Here is a 22,052-nt window from a genome sequence, read left to right as displayed (position 1 = left end):
TGCAGCCCAGATCTTTACTTAAACGCTGCCGTTTCAGTTCAGCGGTGAGGCCCTTCTCTCTTCTTCCTCTAATATTCATTTTTGTACTTTCTCTCCTTCACAACCCGTAAGTCCATAGCCATGACCAGCTGGTACCGTTTCTTTCTGCTGTTTTAATTTGTAATCGAAATTTAAAATCCAGTAGGCTGCCAAAAGTATTGATCTTGGCCTTGATTTTGAAGTATTTGTGTAAATGTCTAGCTGGATTGTACAAGTATTTGGTGGCAGCACCTTTTTGATATGTTGAGCCTCTGTTGTTCTTGAATTGAACCCACTTTGAGTTTCTTGTTCGTGTTCTCCGTCTATGGTTTTTAATTCTTTCATGGAACTCCAAATTACCTGAACGAACGATAAAGCTAGCTCTTTTTTTTTTTATCAGCTTGTAGTTGAACTTGACCCAGTGGTCCTCCTCTTAAGAATTGTTTTTTTTTTATGTTTGATGTTTTGTTGGATGTGAAACTGATGTGCCCAAACTTTGTGGTTTAGGAAGTAGCTGCATGTGGGTCAGATAGACCAACGTTTCTTCTATCTGTTTCATGGGATTAGCCATCACCGTGGCATTACCTAACTGTGGAACTAAGTTCTTGCCAAGGAGGAAGGGTGCTTTCTCCCTTGCCGTTTGCTTCGAGTTTTGTTCTCTCTGTCATTTCCTTCATCCTGCTCGGCCTTCATTGGTCAGACATCAAAGGTATGTTCTTAACTCTGGAAACATCATTGCCGTGTGGCTTTTCATATGATGATATGATGGAAATACAGTGAGGAGTTCTTATAGACAAAACATGAATATCTCTTAGAGACCATAACTAAGCCATGGTTTGTTACTTTATTGTGCTAAGGAGTAGTAAGGTCCTTAAGTTTCCTAGCCTATTACTTGTATCAGACTGAACTACATCCAAGCCATGGTTTGTTGCTTTATTGTACTAAGGAATTCTAAGGTCCTTCAGATTTTGCTTAATTCCTGTGGAAGCATTCCCTTTTGCACACATCTGCTTGTTGGTTCATGTGTCTTAAAGAAGATCTGATGATGATTTCATCTTTCTAATGTCCAATTTTAAATGTCTTTCAGATTTTCCAGGAGAAGGTCATGGACAACAGTTAGGAGCTCGGTTGGTGGGAGCAGAGCAGATCCACCATCCGGTTCTTCGAGCAATAAAAGCTCCACACGTCCAAGACTACTCAAAGCCATACAAGATCTCAGAACTAAGCTTCTGGTGAAAATTCAGGAGATAAAGAAAGATCTCCCCAAGAAACTGCTCTTTCTCTTGGTGGGATTCTACTCTGCAACTGCATTCTCTACGTTTATAGGACAAACAGGAGATTGGGATGTTTTATCCGCTGCATTGGCTGTAATCGTAGTCGAATGCATCGGAGCTTTAATGTACAGAGCATCCATTCCATTAATCAACAAGATGCGGAGCATGATAACCATGTTTAACTATTGGAAGACTGGACTTGCCCTTGGACTGTTCCTTGACTCATTCAAGTAAGTTTGTTAGACACATCATTCATCTTTAAGCTCTTGTGGATTCCAATGAATGAAAACACTCTTGGCTGCGTTACAGGTTTTAGCTCAGACCTTGGAAGGGGCAACACCTGGCTCTAGAATGGACAGTGACCAGCAAAATTTGACAAGCTGTGTCTCCTTTTATGCCATGAAGGTTGTGAAGACTTAAACTCAGGTCACTGCAAGACATGGGATCATCAAACCCACCGATCTACACAAAGCAAGTCACCAGCAAATAGTGCTAGAGTCGTGTCTGTATAGCCTTGTCTGTATTTGGTTGCATCGTTGCAGATGGATACGTTTAATATAAGCATTGATTCTCTGAGTTATTTTCTCCCATTTATATTTTTGTTTTTTCAAGATAACAGATCAATTAGCTTCAACTTGAAGTATCACAAGCTCACAAATATCTTATGGACCCAACACAAGTATCTAAGGAAGAAGACAGTGATGATTCGACGTCATATTGAATATCGCTCGCATGGGCGGTTTCTCAAACACCTTCTAAAAGTCCCACATCGGTAAGACATAGAAACGCTAGTATAACCTTAGCACTATAAGAGAGAAGCGAAGCCCAAGTTACAAATCATACCTTTCTCGGCCTTTTGGCTAAGATCAAGTGTAGTATCTGTTCTTATCAGTTTAATATCTGATATGCGGGCCATCGGCCCGTTTGATATTAACTCTATTTTTTAAGGGAAAAAGCCCACTAAGATAGCTTGCTATCTGGGCTATTAAGAGTCGTCCATGCGTTGCACTATTGCATGGGCTGGCTCAACCCGCCATATCAACAGTTAATAACTTTAATCCGATAATTAAGTTTAAACTAAACCTTAACAAATAAAAGTTTAATAAAGTAATCTCTCTGTTCCTCAGAGGCGAAGGAAGAGTCGAAGATGGCGAACCCTAGGAGGACAGTGACGGAGAACCATAGATTATCACCATTGATCAATCTACTGAAGAAGCCTCAAGCGTTTCCTCTGCTTCTCTCCTTCTTCCTCTTCCTCACATGGATCACTCTCAGGTTACAGCACTCTTCTCACCTCTCTTCGCATGCGAAGAGTCACCATCATCCTGATTCGGAAGTCCTCGACGGAGACGATAAGGTTAATCTGATCCGGTTCGATACAGCGTCGATTTCGCCTGTTAGAAAAGACGATCGCGGGTGGCTGCTTGATCCCGTTACTCTTGCTCGTGATTCTCAGCTCCACGGTTCGTCTCTACTGATTCGATTCCGTTTCGTTGCAATTGCAGTAATTCTCGGATAGTGTGGTTAAGTATATTGGAACTGAGAAAACCATTTAGCTTAAGGGAGATAAAAAGAGTTCTAAGTATCTTTAGAAGCATGTATTTAGCTTTCACCAATGAGTCAGTGAAGAGAGTTTATAGATAGGAATGGATGAGAAGTGTTGAGCCCCTTTGTAGTCTGGGAATAGTGACTGCTTAAGTTTGATTAATTGTGTAATCAGAAGGTTTGTCTTTTCTTGGTGCTGGAGTTTTCACATTCTTGGTTTCTGCTTTGTTTGCAGGTGGAGCAGCCATGTGTGTTTCCATTCATGTTGGTGAAATCAAGCCTGGTGAATTGAGGGGAAACCACAGACACCATACTTGTAACGAGACGTTTGTCATATGGGGAGCCAAGACGAGATTCAGGGTAAGTCCATATTGAAACCTTTGGTAGGAAGGAATATCTGTTTTTTTTTTTGTTTATTCTAAGTATGCAAATGCTGAAGTGGATGGTAAAGTGATACGTCTTGTTAAATAAGATAGAAGAGAGAGTTCACGGATTGCATTAGGCCATGCCGGCTTAACTAACTGTGTGTAACATAACGTTACTCTTTTGACGAGTATAAGTAGGGATTGAACATATGCAAGAGCAGACTGTATTTGGTTGGTTTTGAGGTTTTGGGAGCGTTTAAGGTCTCTCGAACAAAACCTTAAGAGTAGATTTTATATGATTCGGGTTCGCTTATTTGGTCTTTGATCCTGCAGTATATTAGGAGATAATCACTCTGAATCATAAAGATGTTGTGACTATTGGATTAATATCATCCTTCATCAGTGATCAGTGAACCGCTAATCGTCGTATTAGGTTGAAAAAATACAACGAATTACTATTTGTAGATGCTTAGTGATGTGGTAAATGGACTCGTCTTACATAGTCTAATCCTTGTATCTGACAGTTGTGCCTTGGTTCTCCATTTCCTTACTACTGACCTTCGGGTCGAAATGAGCCAAACTCATCGATCTGACATTGTTTATGGATTCATCTTTATGAATACGTGCAGCTGGAGAATCACAAGGTGGAGAAAGGCTATGCAGAAGTGTTAATTGGAGAGGATGAAGTAGCTGTAGCGGTTAGTCCTAGTGGCACAGCACATGCTATAGTAAATGTTGATCCTGTGCGTTCTACTTTCTTAATTGGCTGCCAAGACAGTAATATGCACAACAGCTCAACTAGCGACTACAAAGTATGGAAAGATCTTTAATCCCATATTTGTTTAGTTTCTTCATTTGGATTTTCATTGGCCTTTTATGTAATCAGCTTCTCTGGTTTCTTTCTTTCGAGCTCTTATTTGTACAGAATAGGCTTTGTTTCTTTTGTCGGTGTCTGTTACTCTGATTATTAACCCTGAAACTTCCAATGTCTAGAGTGCATTGTTATGTTTCATGATACTACAGGAGTTGCAAGATTTGATTACACGAGTGGATTAAATATAAGATCAGTATGATCTGTTTGAAACATAAATTGTCACCTACAAATACGCAAATTGATGTGAGATCGCAAACCAGAAGGCCATTAAAGATATCACCACTTTGAGCGTCTCCAAAAAGATTCTGATTTGAAGTTTCAAGTTGTTTTTTTCCAAAAACAAAATTTCAAATTTAACTTCAAAATTATTTATAATTTACACTATGATTCTTATATTTATCATAATTAATATAAATCTATAAAACTTTTGTAGATAACTATCACATATATAAAATATTATAGTAATATTAATTAATAAAATCTTATACTAAAGAATAAATTATAAACAGAAATACATAATTAAATATTAACTACAAGAAAATACCACATTATTACATAAAATTATTTTATTAATGTTCTATTTTCGGTTATATAAAATTTGTTTGGATAATATTTTAGAAGTTCTGGAGAAAATTTACTAGACTATCAGTGTTATTGTAATATATAAATTTGTGTATTAATTATGTATTTATGTATATATCTTCTTGAAAAAAATTATTAAGTTTTTTTGTAATATTTTTGTTGTCTAATTTTACTTTTAAAATATTATAAATCTTATTTTGGATTTAAAAAAAAAACTTTTATGTGTAAAATTTTAATTTATAAAAATAAATTTGAAATATTTAAAATATACAAAATTTTAAAGATTAAAACTATGAATGAGAATATACTTAAAAATCATAAATATGATGTATAATTAATTATAAGGACCAATATGCATACAAAAAGATGAAACTTCAAATTTAAAGTTTTGAGTAATGAAATTTCAAATATAAAGTTTCACTTCTTAAAACTCTAAATTTGAAGTTTTGAAATTCATTTTCGGAGGATAAAAAACTTTATATTCGAAGTTATAGAGTTTCTTTTGGAGATGCACTAAAAAAAAAATATATATATCTACTCTGACCAGCATGCTGCACGCACATGGACATGAATCTTAAGGAGCACTAATAATCATGGCCTTTGTTTCTCATGGAGCGTCGTGTTAAGCTCCTAATGCTAATTTGATTAAGGTTCAAATTGATGGAATCAGTCGTCTTTAATTAGTACATTGTTCCTGGACTGTTTTATATGTTTCAATATTTGGAGCAACAGAGATTGTTTACAGAATCTGAATTTAGAAGCTAGGGCCATTATTAAAATGTATTACCACTGTAATGAACTTAGTTGGATACTTGGATGTAAACAAAGAGTAACTTAGTAAACCACTAAAAAGAAGAAGATAAAAGACATTATGATGTCTATAGGACTATAGCTCATGATATATCGCATTGTAAAAGCATCAGTATTTGCCATGTGCCAATGGACCAACAAAAGTTAAAAAAACGTAAAATAAAAGTGAAAAGAGAAAATAATAAAGAAAAGCAAAACCTAAATCACAAAATGGAATAATATTTTAATTTTACCGTTGGAATTGTGTAAAAAGACAATATTGATTAAATGGGAGTTTAAGGTTTCTAGCTATAGAGAAAAACAAAGAGGTCAGAGAACAAAAAAAATACAAAGAAGGGGGAATATGAAGAAGAGTAAACGAGAGAACTTGCTTTCTCCGTCATCTTCATGGCGGGAGAATCATAACCCTCCCCGGAGAAACTCAAACTCCTCCGCTATATCCTCCGGTTGCCTCCCCGGATTCTTCAAGCTCTTCCTCTGCACCTTCAACTTCTCATCCAACCGCCGCAAATCTATCACCTTAGGATCTAAGAAACAAGAACAGATAACCATCGTCTACGCCTCTCCTCCAGAAGATGCATCAAACGTAGAAGGCGGAGGAACCGTCGAGCCGCCGCTTCCACGCAACGAAGGAGTGGAGGAAGATGCTGCGAGGGTGAGTCTTGTGGGTGCGTTAGAGAAATGCGATCGTGACTTAGAGGAGCTTCGGAGAACCATCGACGTCCTCAAAACCGCTTACCTTCTTCAAAAGAAGGTTTCAGCGGAGACGGCACGTGATGATTTCAAATTCTCAAGCACCGGTGAGTTTCTCGGGTTCCCATATAATCAAACTTTAACTAAACTTCTCTCATCAAGTTTATGGTCCAGTTATTACCTACTAATCACAAACTAAAACTCAACTTATTTTCAAACGTGAGATACCTAATCACAAACTCTAGTTAGAAACATTAAGAGAACATTGTGTAAGTTAAAGCAGCAACAAAGAGTGAGTAGAAAGATCAAAAGAGTTGTCTCTTTGGTTGGTGGTGAGATCATGAGTGTGTCCAATAGTGGAAGACATCATCATATTCTCTTATTTATTAGTAAAAGATAGAGATAATAAACAAATGTAGTTTCTCTAACACATTCATGCATGCATGAAAGGTGTTATTTGATTTGAGGTCACAATTGTCATTAGTTGAGTTCGCCTCAGAGTTTGTTGGCAATTTGCATTGAGGATAATGTTTAACTTGATATTAAGTCAAAAAGGTAGGGGGAATAATTAGTGGTGAAGTTTAGTCTCAGTCTAATCAAACAGCAATTTATGCCTAATTAAAGTGCAAACGAGAGTAGAGAAAGAGGCATGTTAGACAAATGATGAAGGAAGGCATCAGCTTTCAGGGGCCTTTATTCCTTTATTCACGAAGCGCACTTTTACTTTCTCATTATTTATTAGGCCACCCATTATTTTGTTTTTCCTGATTCTGACCCACAAACTGTTTGATGGTACCAAATCAAGAATATCACTTTTTAAGCAAAATGATTTTGTATTAAAAAATTTCTTATAATTTTGTATATTTTTTTCCTACAGCTTATCACATAGTTTGTGGTATTTCAAAACAAAAGGGCATTTTAAGAATATTTTTTTAAAAAGTTATGGATGAAATCCAACTTTATAATATTGGTATATGCTTAATTGGTCTTATTTTCATGTAAAATAAGAAAACTTAATAAGAACCTAGGTGTATACAAGAATGGTTGTTTTTTAAAAAAAAATTCACAACAATAGATGATTTAGACAACAATAATAATTTTTCGTTTTGATAACTATAATGATAAAATGGATAATATATAAACACAGGTTGTCTTATAAATTTTTTTTATTTGCTTTACAGTGGTAGGAGATGCCGTCGTGGGGACGCAAATGAATAAGAACACGAAGACGACACTACACGAAACAGACACTGACACAACAATGTTGTCGACGATGATGAACGATCACGAGTACAAAAACAACACAACCTACAAAGTCAACCACATTAATCTAATCACTAGACCCGACCATTACGCCATGCACGACGTCATTCCCAAGAGAGCAACGGCAGAGTCACGTGACACGGCGCCAATTATGGTGCGGAGGGTAAGAAGGAGCTTGATGGAGAGCGTGAACGAGGTTAGTGAGGACGTAGAATCTGGTCAACGAAGAGAGGTGGGTAAGATCGGTTTGGCACTTCATGACCATATCTGTCGGGATCTGATTTCGGAGACCGTTCACGAGCTATCCTCATTCTCCCACTACGACGCCGACGAGTGTCGTAAGTTGACGGTGGATTCTGCTAATTGGTACGGACGAGGAAGTGGACGTGGACACATCAGACGTGGAAGTACCAACTCACTCCCACTTGACGCATGTAGAAGAAAATTAGTGTTCTGATGTGATCGATCTCTGAGGTTATTTGTATGTCTTAGGCACGACAGTTTTCACCAATACCACGTTTTGCAGCTCATATTTTCTAATTTTTATTAATCCATTATATACTAATTGAAAAACATTAGAAAAAATAACTTATGTTTTCAAGTTATTTATATCCCAACCTACTGATATATCATTTTCTCATATTTTGTCAAACTAAATATATAGAAACCGTTTAGTTACTAGCTAGCATTACAATGAATGCCACTGATATAATCTTTCACATTTGCTCGACCAAATAGCATTTAAACCTTTATAAAACATTGTATCTTTTACGACCCCAAAGTGTACCTACAAAAATATATATGTACGAGTTATTATAACTGATCTTCATAAAAAGTTAAATACAAAGATATTTTATTTGTGTATACTAGGGGTGGGCGTTCGGGTATCCATTCGGGTTCGGTTCGGGTTTATTCGGGTTTCGGGTTTTCGGGGTTAAAGATTTTAGCTCCATTCGGGTATTTCTAAATTTTGGTTCGGGTTCGGTTCGGATCTTTGCGGGTTCGGTTCGGGTTCGGATAACCCATTTAAATGATTTTTAAAATTTTAAAATTCAATATATAGTTTCAATTTCTCAAAATCTGTAAATAAAATACTATATAACATATAAACTTGAATAACATATGTCAGAGTACCTAAACTTAACATATAAATTGGTTTGTTTGAATATTTTGATAGACAATCAGTAGACATTTCAACTATTTTTGGTGTTTTGAGTATATTTTATACTATTTTAGAAATTTACTTTTGAATATTTGTATATATTTTCAAGTATTTTAGACAACTTAAAAGTATCTTATATATTTTGAATGTTTTTAATATACATTGAATCTAAAAATAATTAATATATTTAGATATATAAATCTATTTCGGATACATTCGGGTACCCGAAATACTTCGGTTCGGGTTCGGTTTCGGTTCTCTGGATACCAAAATTTTGAACCCGTTCGGATATTTAATCAATTTCGGTTCGGATTCGGTACTACTTTTTCGGATCGGGTTCGGTTCGGTTCTTTGGATTCGGATTTTTTGCCCAGCCCTAGTGTATACAAAGACAGCCTATGGTTATAATCATCAATATATTTGTGTAAAAAAATTAAGAAAATGTTATCTTACACTTCATATGCTTAAGGTGATCTGTTTATATGGGTTACAATCATTAGGCAAGTATATTTCTATGCCAAGACTCTCTCTTTTTTTTTTGTTGTGACTGAATAATGCCAAGACTCTTATTCAAGGATGCATACCATACTAAACATAGCATGTGTTATAATCAGTGGATCAAGGTTTTCAATAGTTTTTTTTTTTTTGCTAAAAGGTTTTCAATAGTTCACAATTGAATAAAATGTATAATTTGGACGTAGCAATTTATCGACCAAAACAAAAAATGTTTAAACATAAAGAAAAATACAAGTGTGAACGCCATGTTGTTTGTGATCTAAAAGTCTTTGACTTCATGTTATTTTGATGAACACGAATAATTTGTTTTTAATATTTTTTTTATCAAAAATCTACGTAAATGTGAAAAATATATAAGCAAGGCAAAATATTGGTTTAAAGAATATAGATGTTTGTATTATTCGCAAGTGCCAAAAAAGGAATTTATTAATAATGTTAAGCTTGGTATGTAATCTATTTATATTGTTTTTTTTTCATATATTGACATAGACTAAGACGATAAGGATGTAAAATTAATCATTAATCATAAAAATACTAAAGAAGTAATTAAAAAACATATTCTATTTGTCTTATTATATCATAGCACGGTTAAACTTTCTCAGGATTAATCGAAGGTTCATATCACCATGTCAAGTTCCTCATGGTTCATATCACCATGCCAAGTTCTTCATGGTGATTACTTGTTTCGACAGCTATATGAATAAAAAGATAAAATATACAAAAAATAAAAAAAACAAAAATGAAAAGGAGAAAAAGATACAGTGCTCCATTAGGATTTTCTTCATTGGACATGTCAAATTTGGCCATTTCCTTTTCATCACCACTTCTTACTCGGGCATGAATGCTTCTATATTTCTCAATTAATTCATGATCTTTCTTTATTATCTTACGCCTCTTTTTCTGAAGCTTTTCAAACAGTTTCTTTTGATCAAAGTCACCGGTGACCACAATTCTTTTGTTTTGTATATCCACCACACAATTTTCAACCCCTAACCATGCGTCATTTAGAAAAAAATAATTACTACAATATAAAATACTAATATATTGTCATCAAATCTATATATCTGAACTATGTGATTTTTTTTTTATAAAAAGTTGCATAATATATTACCTTCGAATTTGGAAATCACTTTTCGGATGTATACCTCGAGCTCCTGACTCGCAGGTCTTAAATTGTACTCGACTTCACGTATACTTGAACATATCAAAGAAAAGTTGAAACACATTTATAGTGTTTTAAACAACAAGAAATTGATTGGCACCTTAGTTATTTATAGAAAACTGAAAATATGAAAGTTATCTACCTCCTTTCAGGTTTATCATCAGTTTGCTTTATTTCTGGATTTGCTTCCTTTTTGGGGACTATATTAGATTGTCCATTCTTTTCTGGAACTACATCGGATTTCTTAGTCATAGTCAAAACTTCTGCCCTTTTTCCAAGTGTGCCAATTAGCATTGTAAGAAGAATATAAAATCAAAAAAATCTTATTCAAATTACATAGAAATGTAGAGATATAAGTTACTCTATGTACTTGCCTGGATTATTTTTTGGTGATCTTTTTGACCAGCAGCGACGCGCCATATTCACATTCCAAACAAGAAATCTTCTCACCGTATAACACCTCTTATGAAGAGGTTGAACCCTAATAATATATATATATATATATATATATATATATATATTTTTTTTTTTTTCCAAGGGAGAAAAATGTGCCAATTAGCATTATAAGAAGATTATTAAACACACAAAAGTTTTATTCAAATTACATAAAAGTGTAGATATATAATTCGCTCTACATACTTGTCTGGACTATTTTTTGGTGATCTCTTTGACAAGCAGCAACACACCATATTAGAATTCCAAATAAGAAATCTTCTCACAGTATAACACCTTTTATGAAAAGGTTGAACCCTAACAATATATATATATATATATATATTTTTTTTTTTCAGGGGAGAAAAAAGTGTACCAATTGTAAGAAGAGTATAAAATCTCAAAATTCTTACTCAAATTACATAGAAATGTGAAGATATAAGTTTCTCTACGTACTTGTCTTGATTATTTTTTGGTGATCTCTTTGACCAGCAGCTACACACTATATTCAGACTCCAAACAAGAAACACCAGTTCTAATAATCTTTTCACCGTATAACACCTTTATGAAAAGGTTGAAACCTAACAATATATATATATATATATATATGTATATGTGTGTGTATTACAGAAAGAGAAACGATGACTATGTGTATAAAAGATCTATGACTTATATAGATAACATTTGCACACACACACACATATATATATATTACAGAAAGGGAAACGATGACTATGTGTATAAAAGATATATGACTTGTATATATAATATTTGCATATATAAATATATGTATTACAGAAAGGGAAACAATGACTATGTATATATATTACAGAAAGAGAAATGATGACTATGGCTTGAAAAGATATATGACTTATATAGATAATATTTTCACATAGATATATTTATCAATACAGATGTTACAAAACAAAAAGAAAGAAATATTACTTAATTTATTTTCTTTATATTCACAGTGTATCCAAGTTTTGTAGTTATAAAAAAGATTTTATATTTACGTTTTCTATTGATTAGTTTGGTTTCTATAATAAATTTAATATTAGAAAATATATAGATTTTCATTTATTTTTATGAATACATTACCAAAACATGATTTGCTATCTTTCCTACTTATGTTTCTTTATACATATATACTCTTTAAGATAATTTCTTCTTAATTATATATTTGTTTGTATTCACGAATTTATAAATTTTGTTTATGAACATATTTATATTGTTTATAATATACATATTTTAATTGTAAATATTATATAAATTGGTTGGTGAATGTATATATATAAACTGCTAATACAGTATCGTAAATATTTTATCATACATTTGACCTATATTTTTATTTGAATAATCAAAAAGAGTAAGCTATATTGATGATATTTAACTTCTCGTTGTACTAAAGAAGTTACAATGATTTTGTGATTGTTATATATTGGTTATGTACACAAACATACTTGAAATACTTTTATTAAATTATTTGAATCACAAGAAAAAGAAATATTTTGATGGAATTTAAATATTTTTGTTAGATAATAGAGAAATGAAAATATTATATGAAGAAAAATATATACTTAAAAATATGAGAAATGGGCTCGAATAGCCGTTAAAGATGTTTTTTGATCTCAAAATAGCACACAAGAGCTAAAGGGACCAACATAGTTTTTATTAAAGGAGTAAATGGCTAAAGGGACCAACATAGTTTTTATTAAAGGAGTAAATGATAATTATATCATTTCCTATAGATATATTTATATTTATATTTATATTTATATATATATATATATTAAAGAAAGGTAAAAATGATTATGTGTATATAAGATATATGACTTATATAGTGATAAATTATATTTGCACATAGATAAATTTCTCATTTCACATTTATTTGAAACAAAAGAACCAAACTGAGTAGAACCAAAAAGAGGTTCGGTTCAGATTTGGATCATACCAATTATCTAAGGGGACTTCTTAACTATATATTTGTTCGTATTTATGAATATATAAACTGTGTTTATGAACAAAGTTATATTTTTTTATAATATATACAATAATAGTTTTAGATATTATATAAATTGGTTGATGCATATAAACTGCTAATACACTATTAATGTAAATATTTTATCATATATATGATGTATATTTAATTTGAATAATCTAAAAAATTAAAATATATCCATGATATATATATTTTCAGTGTACCTAAAAAAGTTTTACAATGAATTTATGATTTTTATATATATTTTGTGTGCACAAACATACTTGAAATATTTTTATTTAATTATTTGAATCACATGAAATATTTGGATGAAATTTAACTAATATTAAATATTTTCTGTTAGATGATATAGAAATAAAAGTATATACTTCAAATATGAGAAATAACTTCAAATAGCCTTAAAATTGTTTTCAAACTAGCACACACAAATCAAAATGACTAAAATATGTTCCATTTAAGTAGTAAATGGCAATTATATTATTTTCAGTAGATATATTAAATAAATATTACATTAAGAATTGATTTCTTCCTTTTGTAGTTCTTTTAGGAATTTTTTTTTAAATAGGAAAACTTTTCTAAATGTATATGATATCTTCCAGAAGAATACTTGCCATGGTTTCTTGGACGGAGAATATGAAAAGTACTTTAAAAAAAATTATTTGAAAATTAGAAGGATCATATCAGCGTTATACATGCAGCATATGTCGATCAAGAGACTTGGATCGAGGCAACGCCCACATTAGTTCTCAATTTCATCTTAATCGAATCAACTCCATTCAAAAGTACTCTTCCTAGAAACCAAAGAATATTATGTTGTGGATACTTCCTGGAAGTCAACTGATAAAGTTGACATTGTGTAGTCCTTATACAACAGACAAGGCACTCTTCGCATTCACGGAAGCTATGCAATTCATCCTCGATTTCTAACTAAATAATATAACAAAAATAAAATTTTGGTGTATATTTGGTGTAAAAATTGGTGTTGGGTTAGAGAAGAAAAAATTTTAGTGTCAAAACTACATTAAAATGGCGTAGTTCTCACACCAAAATGGTGTTATGGATTGAAGATGCCCTAACATTTATATTGAAGTAGTTAAATAATTTTTTCAACTGTTGAGAGCTAACTGTTGATAGCTTTTTTTTTTTTGAACACCAAATTGATTAACCATAGAAAGAGTTTAATACAAACGAGTAGTGCGCAAGGCATTCTTTGCCAAAGAATCAGCCAGCATGTTCTGAGCTCTAGGAATAAACGAAAATACAATAAAGGAAAAAGACGATGATAGGAACTCGATATCTGATAAAACTCCATAGAGCTCCACCGGATAGGTCTTCGAGTTGATAGCTGTAATAAGCCCTTGAGAGTCGGATCGGAACCAAACTTTGGAGAGAAGACTATGCTTTGACGAGAGGAGGGCTTCACGCAAGGCAAGTGCTTCGGCCATTAACGGTGAGGAAATGTCGGGGAGAAACTTGGAACATCTGACACGTTCATTGCTCTAAGTATAGTCGAAGAGCCACCCTAATCCAGCCGCTCCTGATTCAAGAGTCCACGACGCATCAGTATTACATAAGACAGTCCCAGGTGGGGTCGTTATCATTTCAACGGAATGGGTGTGGGTTCCAGATGATACTTGTGTGCCGTTCTGTTGGGCTGTCTGCCATTCCCGTGCAGCAGCTAAAGCGTGGGAGAGTGTGTTTAGAGCCGAGATGTGACGATTTTCAAACACCAGTTGGTTGCGTGTGGTCCAAATGAACCAACATATCCATGATGACAAGTTTCCAACAATTCCAGTAGGTAGCACACATACCACCTCCGAGGCCTCTTGGATACCCGCCTCTAAGGAGTGGCATGATGCAGAGTCGAATGGAGCACGGAGAGGAGCTAGCATCCACACTTGAACCGCAAAAGGACATTGAAAAAACAAGTGTAGCGCAGTTTCCTCTACCCCACAATGGGGACATGTTTTGGCCGCCGTAAGACCACGTGCTGCAAGATTTGCACCAAGGGGAAGAGCTCCTCGACAGAGTTTCCAGAGGAACAGTTTAAGCTTCGGTGAAGAGGTGATCGACCAAACAAATTGCTGCCAGTCAAGTGTTTCCTCGTGCGTGAGAGTAGGTCTGTGAGATTTTTGATGTTCCTTGATTGCCAAATAACCCGATTTTACTGAATAGGACCCAGACTTTGTTCCACACCAGATGAAAGAGTCTTCAGATCCCATTGAACTTGGGACAATGCGCATAATATGATGGGCAACATCAGGGAAAATCTCCTCCACTTTACTCTTGATCCAGTGGGATGAATCAAGAGATAGAAGATCTGCAACCACAAGGCCTTGATCACACTCACGGGTTGGACCAAAGGGCTTCACCGGGACTATCGGCGACATCCAGGTATCTCTCCATATCTTTGTTGAAGCACCATTACCTATAGCCTTACCAAGTTTAGAGACTATCAGGTCTCGGCCGATCAGGACGCTCCTCCAGCCATGGGAGGTTGAGGATGGGCATTGCACCAGGTGAAAGGAAGTACTATGACAGTACTTCCCAAGGAGAAGGCATGCCAGGAGACACTCCGACCGAGTGTAGATTCGCCACGCCAATTTTGCAAGGAGGGCTACATTGAAATCGTGAACATCTCGGATACCAAGTCCACCTGATGATTTCGGTTCAGTCAATTCATCCCAAGCAATCCAGCACATCTTCTTCTTATTTGGACTCTCATCCCACCAGAATCGCGTAAAAGCCGACTGAATCTGGTTACAAAGTCCTAAGGGTAGTTCAAAGCAAGACATGGAGTACGTTGGCGTAGCTGAGAGGACCGCCTTGAGCATTGTAAGTTTCCCGGCAGAGGAGAGCCGTCTAGAAGACCACGACATGGCTTTCTGTTTGATCCTATCAACAATCGATGCAAATAGGTCTCTTTTGCGCCTACCGAACAGTTCCGGGAGGCCTAGATATTTTCCCACTCCGCCTTCCCGATAATACCAACGATTTGATTGACACATAATTTGGTCACCTGTGGTGTTTTAGAAGAGAAGAAGACAGAAGACTTGGCTGCATTTATTAACTGCACAGAAGCCGCTTCATACTGCCGTAGAATATCCTTAAGCGCCGCTGAGCTTTGTTCGTCTGCTTTGATAAAGAACATCGTATCATCCGCGAACAAGAGATGGTTAATCCTCGGACATTGTTTCGTGAGACGTATGCCTGTCATGATACCGCTTTCCTGAGCCCTCTTGCAAAGACCCGAGAGAACTTCTCCACAAAGAATGAACAAATATGGAGATAAAGGATCGCCTTGTCGGATCCCTCGCTGCGGAACCACATTTCCATAGGCGGAATCATTTACTAAGTAGGAGTAAGAGACTGTCGTCACACACTGCATGACCCAGTTCGTCCACTTCTCATGGAAGCCTAGTCGGCGAAAAACCTGTTGGATGAAGCCCCACTCCAATCGATCGTAAGCTTTACTCATGTCAGTTTTCACCGCCATAAAGCAATGTTTCCGAGTCTCAGAGTTCTTGAGGTAATGAAGCATCTCATGTGTAATCAACACATTGTCGGTGATGGCTCTTCCGGGGAGAAAAGCTGATTGGTTCTCAGAGACTATATGTCCAAGGATCGGTCTGAGGCGAAGAGATGTGATTTTGGAAATGATCTTGTAGTATACGCTGCAGAGTGCAATCGGTCTATAATCCGAGACAAACTTTGGTCCCTGTCCCTTAGGTATGAGCCGAACATGCGTTGTGTTGATGCTTGGTGACATTGTGCCAGACTCGAAGAAATGTTGGACTTCGGCTACAATGGTAGAGCTAATGGTTCCCCAATGGGATTGAAAGAAACTGGCGTAGAAACCATCGGGTCCCGGTGCTTTGTCGGGATGAATTACGAAAAGTGCTTTCCGTATCTCAGCCGCAGCCGGTGTAGAGATCAGCACTGCATTCATGCTTGAGGTTACTCGAGACGATAAGGCATTAAGGACAGTAGCAGTAGACTCCCTATCCGACGCCGCAAATAAGGTTTGAAAGTATTTCCCCACTTCCAATCCTATGTGTTCTTCTTCAAAGATAGCACTGTCTTGTTCTGTTTCCAGAACAGAGAACCTGTTCCTGCGTTTCTCCCTTTGGCCACTGCATGGAAGTAGCTCGTATTCTTGTCTCCGAGAGTCAACCAAAGTAGACGGCTCCTCTGTTTCCAGAAAGATTCTTCCTCCTGGTAGGCTTTTATCAGGGCGGTGTTGATTTACAAAAGCTGAGATTCTTCTACAGAGGTAGCTGACATAGCTTCTTCAAGTTCCTTCTACAGTCTATCGATGGTTTGACGACTGTTGAAATGGTTCGTTCTACACCATTTGGCTAAGGCTCGTCTACACTGGCATAGGCGCTGTATCACCGAAAGAGACGGGTTCGAGTTCCATATCGCGTCGATAAGCTGCTTAATCTCCTCATTATCCTTAAGACGTCGGTCGTAACGAAAAATGCATGCTGACTTCTTCCTTGTTGTATCCAGCATAGTAAGAAGGGGTCTATAGTCAGACCCTTCAAACCGGAGATAGTGGCATCTTCCCATTGGGAAGGAGTCATGCCAGGAGCTGTTGATGAGGGTACGATATAGTCTGCAATGAACTAAATGTGTGTGTCATTGTCCTCGCCATGAAAGAAATTTCCCGGTGTGACGTAAGTCAAAAAGATCGTTTTGTGAGAGGAACTCGCGAAAGTGGCTGAAGGAGCTTCCGGCTCTTGTTGAGCCTCCCGTCTTCTCGCTATTATCTATAATTTCATTAAGATCACCGGTAACTATCCAGGGTGTGTCTCTATCTGCAAATTGAGTTGACAAAGAGTCCCAAAAGGCTGATCGCAATGTTATATCTGGTTCACCATAGATAAATGAGGCCAAGAAACGTTATCCTTTAAAGGAGATGACAGTGTCGATAACATTTTGTGAAGCAGAAACAATTGAAACATCCACAGTACTCTTCCAAAACAAAGCTAGACCTCCTCCACCAGGAGAGTGAGGGAGAACAAGGAAATGAGAATCATAATCCATAAACTGGAGTTCACTGAGAACAAAATCATCCGGATTCGTAGTCTCCATGAGGAACAAAAGGTCGGGAAGATACGTCGCCAAATATCCTTCAGCCTCGGAATTGTTGTGAGGTTCCCGAGCCCACAACAATTCCAACTCAGTATTTCTAAGGAATAGGATGATGGCGGTGGTGAAAATCCACCTGTGCCTCATCCTGTTGAGAAGATTGGGATAGACTAAAAGAGCGAGCTTGTCACTACAAGAAAACACACCGAATTCCGACGGAGGTTCCGACGGACACCAAGGTCGTCGGACATTTGTGACGGAATACTGACAAATTTCTGACCAAATCCAAAAAAATTAAGTCGTCGGAATTCCGTCGGCCATTTCCGACGGAATTCCGATGAAATATGGTTCGTCGGAACTTTCCGATGACTTTTCGACGACATTCCGATAAAAAATGTAACCGTTGTAGTCGTCGGAAGTTCGTCGGTATATTCCGACGAATTTCCGACGACATTCTGATTAACAGCAAAGTCGTCGGAAGTTCGTCGGAAAATACCGACGGAATTCCGACGAACCATGTGACCGTTGCCGACAAATATATATGACCGTTGTATAGCCGTTTGAGATTGGACAATACCGACGAAATTCCGACGGACTGCTTTACATCCGTCGGAATTCCGTCGGAAAGTCGTCGGAGGTCCGTAAGCAATTTCCTATAAATACAACCCCTCCTCATTCAACTCATTCACACTTCATTCTCTCTTCATTCTCTTTAGTCATAACAATTCCGTGAAAATCATGTCTTCAGAAGTTTATTATCGTTCGTGGATGGATAAACCTCATTTGGATCCGAACACCAATTTGCTTACGGAAGAATACGTTCAAGGGATTGGAGAATTCATGAGGCTTGTTCAACAGCAACCGGAAGCAAAAAGTGGTATGTTAAGATGTCCCTGCTCTTCTTGCAATAATAATAAGGTTATAAAAGAATTTGATGTTTGGACTCATTTGTATATGAAAGGGTTTTCACGTAATTATAAAGTTTGGTACCTTCATGGGGAAACTGGTTATGAATATGGTAGTACTAGCGAACCTCAGCCTGTTAGTGAACCTCAGCCTGATATTAGGTTAGAAGAATCTAGAACGGATATAGATTATGGTGTAAGTACTGAGCAGATGGTACATGATCATTATAGAGGGGAAGAACCAAACCCCGAATCTAGGAGATTTTTTGACATGTTGGATGCAGGAAAACAACCTTTGTATCAAAATTGTAGAGATGGTCATTCAGTCTTATCATCTGCAACTAGATTAATGGGTATTAAGACAGACTATAATTTGGCTGAAGAATGTATGGATGCGATTACTGATTTTGTCAAAGGTATTCTACCTGAGGATAACCTTGCACCGGGTTCATACTACGAGGTTCAGAAACTTGTTGCAGGTCTTCAACTACCGTATGACGTGATAGATGTATGTATTGACAACTGCATGATCTACTGGAGAGCGGATGAGACACGGAATGTATGCAAATTTTGTGGGAAACCTCGTTATCAGGAGACGAGGGGAAGAGTTCTGATCCCATTCAAAAGAATGTGGTATTTGCCTTTGACGGAAAGATTGAAGAGGTTGTATCAGTGTGAGCGCACAGCAAAAGCAATGAGATGGCATGCAGAGCATTCCACAAATGGTGAGATTAGACATCCTTCAGATGCAAAGGCTTGGAAACATTTCCAGTCAACATATCCAGAATTCGCGGAAGAGAGAAGAAATGTTTATCTTGGATTATCTACTGATGGTTTCAGCCCATTTGGAAAGCATGGAAGGCAGTTCATCTGCCCCTCACGCTGCCCCTCATGCTGCTGCTCAACAGGATCCGGGGGTCATGCCGGTTCATCTATTGGTTCAACAACCAGGTCGAGAGCATCTCCCGTTTCTCCAACCCAACCCACGACGAGGCCATAGCACTTGGTTAGTATTTTTTTTATTTGTACCGTTATATTTTTTCCTTTAATTAACTTACTAACTTGTATTTTTTTTAACAGGTTCACCAAGTCGAAAAATGGCATTAGCCGGAGCATCAACCAGATGATGTACTCCATGCTCCGTTTTGGATATCCAAAGTGGAGTGTGATCCCTAACGACGAACGAGAGTTGTGGTTTCGTCAGTTTGCGGTATAGTAACTCTTCATTTTTTTAAAGTTTTTACATTTTTTTAAATATATTTACTTACTAAATTGTGTTTGTTTTGTAGCAAGAGTTCAACTGGCACTCCGATCTTACGGAAACAATCCGTAAGAAATTCAACGAGAAGGCCATGGACTCTTACACAAAGGAGATAAACGCGTGGAAGACAGTTTGGCAGAAGAACAAGAAGCCACGGTTCATCAACGGGACGGTGTGGGAGCAGTTGATAGGTCCTTGGGAGAAGGAAGAAACTGCAGAGACGTCTTCTAGAAACTCCAGGAACCGGAAGAGCGATCGTGGCGGGAAAGGTATGTATGTGCACAACCTCGGCGCTTGCTCTATGTCTACTAAGGAGGATGAACTTGTAAGTTTTTTATTGTTATTTATCTTTATATTTTTTAAATAAATATTTTATATATTTCTTGGCTAATAATGGCGGTTTTTTTAGATCGAAGCAAATGACGGTAATCCCGTTGATCGTCTCCAACTCATTAAGGTGGCTCACACTAACAAGACGACGGGTCAAATTCAGGACCCCGTGATCAAAGGTGTAGTTGATTTGGTGGAAGCTGAAATGGTTGCCCAATCTCAGCCTCTCTCTGATGACGGCGAATCCACGGGAGCTTCAACCAACCTGTCTCTATTGCAAATAAATGAGATGGTTGAAAAGGTAATTTTTTTTATTAATATATTTTTTTTATAATGTCGATTACTTACTTGTCCCTATTTACTTACTTTAAATATTTTTGTAGGCGGTTCCTAAAAGGAAAGGAGGCCGTTTAGTTGGGTTGGCCCGTCGTGCTTCTTCGTATCCGGCATCTTCTTCGCAAGCTCCGTATGCCGATCCCATGATTCTCGAGGAGCTACATGACAAAGATGTACGGATTGGGGCATTGGAGGAGCAGAACACCACTATCCTTTCGGAGAATGCCACTATCCGTTCGGAGAATGCCACTATCCTTGCTGAGTTGGCATCCCAGAAGAAGTTCAACACCGAGATTATGCAGAAGCTAGATCGTTTGATGTCTTCGAGTTCATCTTAGTTTATTTCGGCTTTTTAAAACTTTCGGAATGTTTTTTTTTCTATTTCGGTATGTATGAATTTTAAACTTTATGAATGTTTTTTTCCTATTTCGGTTTTTATGAATTTAAATTTTATAATATTATTAGTTTTAAATTTGTGATTTTTTAAATTTATTAATATCGAAAAATATATAAAAATGCAAAATTAATTTTTTTTAAAAAATGGGTATATACCGACGGACAGTGGTCGTCGGAATATACCGACGGACATATATCCGTCGGAATTTACCGACGAACCCCATTTCCGTCGGAATATACCGACGAACGAGGTTCGTCGGTATATTCCGACGACCGTTGTCCGTCGGTAAATTCCGACGCCTAAAGTTCGTCGGAATACACCGAGGAACACTCTACGTCGGAATTGTCCGAGAAACGTTCTCTGTCGGTACGTAGTTTTTCCGATGAACTCTGGTCTCGTGTATCCGCATCGTAATATCGTCGGAAGTTCGTCAGAATGACGTTTCTCGGTATTCGTCAGAAAGTCGTCGGAAGTTCTGACGAAATTCCGACGAATTTTTTTTTTCCGACGAAACGATACCGACGGACGGGTTCGTCGGAAATTCGTCGGAATCGGTCTATTCCGACGAATTTCCGACGATTTCCGCCATCAGAATCCCCCTGTTTTCTTGTAGTGTGTCTATCAGATTGATGCGGCGGCTTCTGACGTCCCGATGAGCCCGCCCTATGAGTTGAGTTACCTCCTGGCGACGAATGAGCCTTTGCTAGGTTGTGTTTGCGTGAACTTGTGCCAGCAAGCAATCTCGGGCTTGGGTTATGTTTTCTTGCCTTAGGAGGACGGCCTCTACGTTTTGTAGTAGGTGCTGCCGATGAAGCAGGAAGGAGGATGACATTAGGAGCTGGCATAACAGATTGACTGTTTGCTGCATTAACAACTCGATCCGTTGCCGCGGGGGAGATTTGTGGGATTGAAACGTTTTGGTTGTGTTGCTGAGCCTCAACCGCCGCAGCAACTATTCTTGTTGTTGTTACCTCCATCAAACTGTGCACCTCTCCATCCGGTACTCGTTGTCTCCTTGCTGCGCTTTCTACTGG

General features: G+C 37.0%; 3 protein-coding genes, 1 long non-coding RNA gene and 1 other non-coding gene across 7 annotated transcripts; 4 read left to right on the top strand and 1 right to left on the bottom strand.

Moving 5' to 3' along the window:
• Positions 1 to 41: 41 nt before the first annotated feature.
• On the top strand, positions 42 to 1,872 carry LOC125591155. Of its 3 annotated transcripts, none has more exons than XM_048764730.1 (4): positions 42 to 131; positions 526 to 727; positions 1,106 to 1,522; positions 1,602 to 1,872. In XM_048764730.1, the coding sequence occupies exons 2-4, from the start codon at positions 576 to 578 to the stop codon at positions 1,606 to 1,608; spliced, it is 576 nt and encodes a 191-aa protein (XP_048620687.1). In that variant the 5' UTR covers positions 42 to 131; positions 526 to 575; the 3' UTR covers positions 1,609 to 1,872. The 3 variants fall into 3 exon arrangements, with proteins under 3 accessions (XP_048620687.1, XP_048620689.1, XP_048620688.1); XM_048764731.1 differs by having other exon boundaries at positions 102 to 131; positions 530 to 727; XM_048764732.1 differs by lacking the exon at positions 1,602 to 1,872 and having other exon boundaries at positions 1,106 to 1,526.
• Positions 1,873 to 2,127: 255 nt separating this feature from the next.
• BNAA09G36100D lies at positions 2,128 to 4,244 on the top strand. The gene is made up of 4 exons (XM_013807934.3): positions 2,128 to 2,336; positions 2,420 to 2,755; positions 3,073 to 3,197; positions 3,832 to 4,244. The coding sequence occupies exons 1-4, from the start codon at positions 2,291 to 2,293 to the stop codon at positions 4,030 to 4,032; spliced, it is 708 nt and encodes a 235-aa protein (XP_013663388.2). The 5' UTR covers positions 2,128 to 2,290; the 3' UTR covers positions 4,033 to 4,244.
• LOC125592135 lies at positions 2,132 to 2,326 on the top strand. Its single transcript, XR_007327984.1, has one exon. It is a non-coding gene; the product is annotated as a U2 spliceosomal RNA (small nuclear RNA).
• A 1,391-nt stretch (positions 4,245 to 5,635) lies between the features above and the next one.
• Positions 5,636 to 8,060, top strand: LOC125591153. Its single transcript, XM_048764725.1, has 2 exons — positions 5,636 to 6,268; positions 7,343 to 8,060. Exons 1-2 carry the CDS (start codon positions 5,812 to 5,814, stop codon positions 7,879 to 7,881), a joined length of 996 nt encoding a protein of 331 aa, XP_048620682.1. The 5' UTR covers positions 5,636 to 5,811; the 3' UTR covers positions 7,882 to 8,060.
• A 1,382-nt stretch (positions 8,061 to 9,442) lies between these two features.
• LOC125591152 lies at positions 9,443 to 11,014 on the bottom strand. Its single transcript, XR_007327141.1, has 3 exons — positions 10,904 to 11,014; positions 10,214 to 10,745; positions 9,443 to 10,091 (listed from the first exon to the last, which is right to left on the bottom strand). It is a non-coding gene; the product is annotated as an uncharacterized LOC125591152 (long non-coding RNA).
• Positions 11,015 to 22,052: the final 11,038 nt, after the last annotated feature.

Source organism: Brassica napus, chromosome C8, assembly GCF_020379485.1.
Source record: "Brassica napus cultivar Da-Ae chromosome C8, Da-Ae, whole genome shotgun sequence".
Lineage (NCBI taxonomy): Eukaryota > Viridiplantae > Streptophyta > Magnoliopsida > Brassicales > Brassicaceae > Brassica > Brassica napus.
This window is presented reverse-complemented; position numbering and strand designations above follow the sequence as displayed.

Excerpts from the sequence above, each read along its gene's own strand:
- BNAA09G36100D (XM_013807934.3), top strand. The coding sequence starts at position 2,291 with ATGCGTTGCACTATTGCATGGGCTGGCTCAACCCGCCATATCAACA. Across the intron at positions 2,756-3,072 it reads TCGTGATTCTCAGCTCCACG|GTGGAGCAGCCATGTGTGTT; the intron begins GTTCGTCTCTAC and ends CTTTGTTTGCAG. Across the intron at positions 3,198-3,831 it reads GAGCCAAGACGAGATTCAGG|CTGGAGAATCACAAGGTGGA; the intron begins GTAAGTCCATAT and ends GAATACGTGCAG.
- LOC125591155 (XM_048764730.1), top strand. The coding sequence starts at position 576 with ATGGGATTAGCCATCACCGTGGCATTACCTAACTGTGGAACTAAGTTC. Across the intron at positions 728-1,105 it reads TCATTGGTCAGACATCAAAG|ATTTTCCAGGAGAAGGTCAT; the intron begins GTATGTTCTTAA and ends AATGTCTTTCAG.
- LOC125591153 (XM_048764725.1), top strand. The coding sequence starts at position 5,812 with ATGAAGAAGAGTAAACGAGAGAACTTGCTTTCTCCGTCATCTTCATGG. Across the intron at positions 6,269-7,342 it reads TTTCAAATTCTCAAGCACCG|TGGTAGGAGATGCCGTCGTG; the intron begins GTGAGTTTCTCG and ends TTTGCTTTACAG.